Below are 6,812 nucleotides of genomic sequence, written 5' to 3'. Positions count from 1 at the left end.
TTAGTTGAGTTATTGCCTACCCTTTGTCTTCCATTATTAAAAAAAAAAATGATTACAACTATTTGATATATTTTTTTAAGACATGGACCAGAGTAAAAAAAATATATGTCCTCTTCAATTATCATATTATGCAATTAAAATTAAAATTAATTTGTCCTAATACTTTTTAGCTTAAATAATGATACTTTAAAATTAATCATAATCACCTCTCTCATTGCAAATTTTTTTTTTCTAATTTTTAGTCTAATCATATTAATTTTTTTTTTACATTTATATGACCTCAAACCCAAACAGTGCACGGGATCTGGTCTATTTTTTTTTTTTAAATCACGTTTTAGACTTTTAAAATTAATGCAAGGATGCTGGGTGCTTAGATGCAATATGTTCTATTTTAGGATGAAAAGTTCTGACATAACCATTACAAATTGTGCTCGTGTGATTTGCAATAAACTGGGGATATGGTATCTGGGGAACTAATCAACTATGAACTAGCATATATCACTAAAATTAAAAGGGACGCGGGCAATCACAGAGAATCTTCTCATTTATTATTTTTGTATATGTATTTATGTCACGGCGACGTGTTTAAAAATGGTCTATTGAAGCTGTACTGCGCGCCACCTTACAAATATTCTCCTCAGATTTTTTTTTTTGACCAAAATTCTCCTCAGAAATTTGATTTTGTTATTTTGGCGTCTGCACATAACATAAACGAGAAAGCATCCAAGATTCCAAGTCCCGCCGATTCCAGACATCAAATCGACGGCTCTAAATGGTGCCACTGTCGGAGTGATTTGGAAGCTTTCTTCCACAGACCACTCCCGCGGATAATGATATCCACTCTCTTCCATGTCAACTTCTGAACTGCAATCTCTCTTTTGTTCACATTTGTATTATCCCAATCCTTCTAATCAGATCTTGAAAATCACGTAACACCAACGTAATTACTACAACTTGAATAAAATTCACCGGTCAAGTTTTACATCTTCTTTATCTCTGTTTCTCAGATAATTTTTAACTTAACGCGTACTTTTTCAAGTTACGAAAAGATGGAGACGTTTGTAATAGGGTTGTTCCAGTGACAGAGACTCGCCGTACGAGCTGGTCGACGGTCGTCCCCGTCCTGAGGTTCTTTTTTCTCTGTCACTCAGCAACAAGCCCACTCACAGAAGGGTTTGATAATGGCAGGGATCTGTGAAGAAGAGGGACTTCTCTCGTAAGGGTTAATTGGCGGACGATGGGGCCTCTGTAGTTTCAGTTCCACCACCTGAGTTTCTACTCGCAGCTTGTTGCTAAAAAAATCCACCTAAAAGGACAAACCTCGATTTAAAGAAATTTCCTTTTTTCTGAAACATCTTTTGCAGAAAGGGGAAACTTGATACCTGCTTTTAGAGAAGAATCTGATAGCTCTGGGTGATAGAAAGTGGTAAGAGAGAAAGGCCCTTTCCGTGTCATTAAAATGGGAAGCTGAGGTATTTGCAATTCATGACTCTCCAGGCCCTCCTACAACAAGACGTTCTGTTTTTCTCCTTTCATTTCTCTCTCGGATTAAATGCCAACCACTAGCCGAAAAGCCAGAAAATTATCACTCATTTTTTTTTACATTCTGAAGAGGAAATACATGACCGAGGTAGTTTACTCATAGAAGAAGCCCCCAACCAGACATACACTGAAGCGCGAAACCCAACCAAATTAAATCTGGACTGAATGCAGAGCAAGAGTTAGTTGGTGTATTGCTGTAATAAGAGACCCTATGTGTTGTTCAGAGTGGACACCTGCCACTCATAGGCCTTTTAGAGTTTCGAGTCATCGCTTTCGCTAGCACGAAGGGTATCATGCTCTGCTCTCTACCCATCTACTTACGTCTCTCGCTCTACCTTCTTTGTTAGCTGTAATCGTGTCTACTCGTGCTGCGATGACCTTGCTTTTTTCCCCCCCTCTCTGGTTTTCATCTCATTCTCTCCTTCCGTTTTCACCAGTGATGCCAAGTCTATCGACGCTTTTTAGACAAATCTCCGAGACCCGTGTGGTTTTCAAATCATCATCATTAATGCCGCTTTTAATTCATAGCATTGGCGATGGATGTCCTGTTTTTATAATCAAGATATTTTGTGTATTCTTTTTACACTATCTCGTCTCTGAATTTGATGTAAAGCAGATTTGATTCGCTGAATCGAAATGATAGTACGAGCATATAGTAATAATGAAATAATTAATTAACTAGCCTCGCACCGAATCCCTCCTGATTAGTTGTCTCACGTTCGTGTACTGATATAGGTGGGAGATTACAGAACATGAAAAGCTAAAACCGTAGGGTGGTTGCAGAGGCAGAAACAGCAGCATAGCGTCTTGTTTCCCGGGCCGCGCCGCTCGTGTTTGTCGCTCGTGCGCTTCACAATCTTCAATCCCAAAATACGGATCTCGAGACAAACTCTAGAGCTGTCCTCTGGCCGACATATATGTTACCTGAACAATGGTTTGATTTCTGAGCGACACATCCTCCTTCGTCTTCACCTTTCCTTCCTCCGCCAGTTTCTCACTGTTCCTACTCGTGGCACTCATTTAACTGTTTTGGGTTCGATACAGAGCATTTGAAGACTTACCGGTTTGTTTTAATATTTGCTGTGAATTTGACCCCTGACTTATTGCAATAGCCGCTAAAAAGGGAGGGTCGGTGATGATGTTTGATTTTGTTATCGCTAGGCGTTGAAGCCCTCCAACCCAAAAGGTTAGCCAGTGTTTTTACTATTTGATTATTCAATTCAATGGTCTATCGAGGTTTGAGAAATAGTAAATTAATATATATATATATATATATATCTTTATTATTGGGATCCTTCCTTCTTGAGGTTTAGAACATGCGGAAAACGCTTATTATTGGTTGTCTTGTTGAGCTACTCGTTGGTTCCTCGTGCTCAGCCCCCTGCTTTTGTAACATTTTTATATTGGTCTAGTTTTCGCATAATCAGCGAGAAACTTTCGGACAAGAATTGGGTGATGGTTTCTGGTATTTAAGAGATTATAATCTGTTGATTGATAGTTGGGGAAAAAGTGTCGGAATTGATAATTTTATGTGGAACAGGAGCCCTGGTCTCTGAAGACAAGATATGCTTAACTCCGATGAAGCAGATATTGATATATTCTTCGACTCAGCAGATTTTCTGCCACCTCAACACTCTGTTTTAGGGGAAGAGTTGGGCCGTAACAGGTTCTTCGGGTATGAAGTCTGGGTGAATGAGCCTCGGAGTGTGACGGAAAGACGGCAACGTTTTCTCCAGGAAATGGGTTTTGCTAAATTTTCTTCAAGCATTTGCTCTCAAGAGAATAACAACGCCTTGGAACTCGAAAGAATAATGGAGAGCGAAGGCGCTGTATCAAGTGCCTTCAGTTCCTCCTCCGAAGCCAACTTCTTGTTTGATGAACAAAACGGAGACGTAAACTTTGAAAGGAATGTGTGTGAGTCATCTTCAGGTGAAGAGCACAGACCCGGAGAAGCTGAGGCACCAGAAGAATATCAATACGGTCCCTTTGATATGAGTAAAAAGAAAATGAAGGGGTGGTGGAAGCTCTTTGCGGAGAGCAGGAAAACAATAGGGGGAAAAGTGCGATCAAAATTGCATAGAGAGACCAGAAAGACTCGCAGAATAAAAGTAAAGCAGAACAAAAAGAGGTGGATGGAATTGAGTGCCTTGTACTTGGGACAAGAGATTAGAGCTCATGAAGGCGTAATATGGAATATGAAGTTTAGTCCCAATGGCCATTATCTAGCCAGTGGAGGTGAAGATGGGGTAGTACGCGTGTGGCGTGTTATGTCAATGGATACATCCTGCATTTTCTTTAATGCAAAAGACACTACTCCCACTAACAAAGGGAAACAAGAAATCTCTTGTTCTCGGAGGAAACAGCCAAATATATCCTTCCTGGCCCTTCCAAACAAGGTTCTTCAAATAGAGGAATCACCACTGCAAGAGTTCTTTGGTCATGCCAGTGATGTCTTAGATTTGGCTTGGTTTGATTCAAATGTGAGTTCGACATAAAGAATTCGTTACACTTCTTCCTCTTCTATGCATGATGTATGCAATTCTCGATCTTAAGAGAGCTGATCTAAAATACTTGGTTGCAGATTCTTCTGTCATCTTCGATGGACAAAACGGTTCGTTTGTGGCAAATTGGTTGTGATCAATGCCTGGGTGTCTTCCGTCACAATGATTATGGTAAGTATATAAGAACCAAAACTTTCCATCTTCACTGTTGGCATTTCTCATGAGTTAGCCCATAAATTTGCACCGGCCTATATTTTTGATATAATCTAAATGTAATTATGGGTTCCACTCATAAATGGAATTGTAACTGTGTCTCTGCTATAAATGGAACAGTGACTTGTATTCAAGTCAACCCGGTTGATAAAAACTATTTTATCAGTGGGTCTATAGATGGCAAAGTCCGAATATGGGGGTTGTGTGAAGAGCGAGTTGTTGATTGGGCAGATGTACGAGATGTGATTACAGCTATAAGTTACCAGCCAGATGGGAAGGTATTATGACTCTGAATGCTCAATCTTTTCTGATTTCTTTTAAGCTTTTCACTTGTTATTGCGTTGGGAATCCAAACCTGTGTACACGAGACTGATCAACCTTTGTCTCTCTACTATACCCAGGGGTTTGTAGTTGGATCCATCTCAGGCGCTTGTCGTTTTTATGCTGCTTCAGGTTCGTACTTGTTGATTAATTTTAACATGAATGAATCTCCTCATGAAAGGAAAATAAATAAGTGTCTAAATTGAATTTCAAATGGTTTAGGCAAACATTTCCAGCTTGAGGCAGAGATATGGGTTCATGGGAAAAAAAGATCAGCTGGGAACAAGATTACTGGTATTCAGGTATTAATATTGAAATTGTTTCCTAATTTTGTGCTCCAATCCTTCATTAATTAATATTTTAATACCCGCTTTTTTTTTTTAGCAGTTTTCACAGAAAAAACACCAGAGAATCATGATCACATCAGAAGATTCTAAAATTCGTGTACTGGATGGCTTTGAACTTGTCCAGAAATTTAGAGGTAGGGTGCCTGATTGACAAGAGCATACTGGGATAACTTTGGATGCTCGCGATGCTTCAGCAATATCATGGCAAATCTCTAATAAGCCAATCGCCCTTCTTCTTCTTTTTTTTTATAATTTTTTTCAGGCATTGTGAAGTCAGGAAGCCAGATATCTGGCTCGTTTACATCAAGTGAAAATCATATCATTTCTGTCGGAGAGGACTCCCACGTGTACATATGGAACTGCAATGACTTGTTAAATCCAACATCCAGACCCCCAAAATCTGAGCGTTGCTGTGAGTACTTTTCCACTGAAGGTGTTACTGTGGCACTACCCTGGTCAGTAAATAGCACAGAACAAACAAGCTCGGTTGGTAATTCAGAAATGCGACATCTCCAAGAGGCTCGTCCCAGCGTTAGAGATTCAAAGCGTTTTTCTCTTGGTAATTGGTTCACCATGGAAGGGACATGCCAGGGTGCAGTGACGTGGCCGGAGGAGAAACTTCCGAGTTGGAATTTACCATTTGCAGAAGATGAATATGATCCCACGGAACTGTGCCCAAAAGATGCTTGGCATTCAGAAACATGGGGCCTCTCTTTTGTGGTAGCTGGTTTAGATGGAACTATCAAGACATTCCATAACTTTGGATTGCCTGTCAGGCTTTAGAACACCGTCATGGCTTTCTTGGTGCTCAAGCAAATCCCACAAATTTAAGGTTCTGTTCTCTGATTCTGCCAGTTATCCTTGATTAGTTTTTAGGTTTCTTGTAAAACTATTAGGCACTAGATGACTTTGTACATTTGCAATTCATGGTTCCAATTGATCCAATGTGGCTCTGAAGGTGTAGTATTCCGGCCACAAGATTCTTCAACCTTTTTTTGTGGATAATCCTTTACCTTACACATGAGTACATATTCCAGAAGTGCAATTTTGATTTGCTTGGCGGAGTTTTAAAATCCCTGCTGTATACGAATTTGTAATGGTATAGATATAATTGAGTTAAAGCGATAAGAGTAAAAATTCAAAAAGACACCCAAAAAGAAAAAAAGAAATTCAAAAAATAATAATAAGAAGAAATAAGCATTTGAGTGAATGCGCTCCCTCACCTCTCTCTAGAGGCGGTGAATTATGAGTGAATGTTTATGATAAGTTCGGGCAAGTGAAGTGAAGATGATTTGTTATAATATATATCATTTCTATTTAGATGATTAATTCTTAACAATTTTAAATTTTTGCTGAAAGAAAAATATTAGGTCCATTTCAGCATAATTGGGCATTAGGTCAACTCAGGGGATTGTCAGGCCATGAGCATGGAAGTTTGATTTTGTTTTTGTTTAAAAAAATTAATCTTTTAATCCTTCAATTTTTAAATCACTTGTAACTCAATCCCTTAACTATAACTCGCCTATGACTCAGTTCCTCAATTTTTAAATCACTTACTAGTTAGTTCCTTAACCTTTGTTAATTTTTCTTTTTATATTAGCTTATATCTCACATTAATGAATAAGAAGAGAGTATTTTAAAATAATATATGAATATTTTTTTATCCCTCTTATTTGATAATTTTTTTAAAAAAATTAAGACCAAGTTATAGGTAAATCAAAAGTTGAGGGACTGAGTTGCAATGAGTGATAGTTGAGAAATTGAGTTGCAGTGAGTCATAGTTGAGGGACCGAGTTGCAGCGAATCATAGTTGAGGGACTGAATTCCAAACAACAATAACAACAACAAGCCTTTATCCCACTAGGGGGTCGGCTACATGGATTGCAAG

General features: G+C 38.8%; 1 protein-coding gene across 6 annotated transcripts; it reads left to right on the top strand.

The window, feature by feature from the left end:
• Positions 1–1,167: 1,167 nt before the first annotated feature.
• On the top strand, positions 1,168–5,912 carry LOC129319487 (2-deoxy-glucose resistant protein 2-like). 6 transcript variants are annotated; one of them, XM_054964577.1, is made up of 9 exons: positions 1,168–1,426; positions 2,278–2,728; positions 3,083–4,022; positions 4,124–4,214; positions 4,377–4,534; positions 4,658–4,709; positions 4,800–4,879; positions 4,965–5,058; positions 5,187–5,912. In XM_054964577.1, the coding sequence occupies exons 3-9, from the start codon at positions 3,108–3,110 to the stop codon at positions 5,705–5,707; spliced, it is 1,911 nt and encodes a 636-aa protein (XP_054820552.1). In that variant the 5' UTR covers positions 1,168–1,426; positions 2,278–2,728; positions 3,083–3,107; the 3' UTR covers positions 5,708–5,912. The 6 variants fall into 6 exon arrangements, with proteins under 6 accessions (XP_054820552.1, XP_054820551.1, XP_054820549.1 ...); XM_054964576.1 differs by having other exon boundaries at positions 1,168–1,472; XM_054964574.1 differs by having other exon boundaries at positions 1,168–1,830.
• The last annotated feature ends 900 nt before the right edge of the window (positions 5,913–6,812 follow it).

Source organism: Prosopis cineraria, unplaced genomic scaffold, assembly GCF_029017545.1.
Source record: "Prosopis cineraria cultivar Desert tree isolate PC_DT_omini unplaced genomic scaffold, ASM2901754v1 PC9, whole genome shotgun sequence".
NCBI classification, from domain to species: Eukaryota; Viridiplantae; Streptophyta; class Magnoliopsida; order Fabales; family Fabaceae; genus Prosopis; species Prosopis cineraria.
The sequence above is the reverse complement of the archived record's forward strand: the minus strand, read 5'-3'. Positions and strand labels throughout refer to the sequence as shown.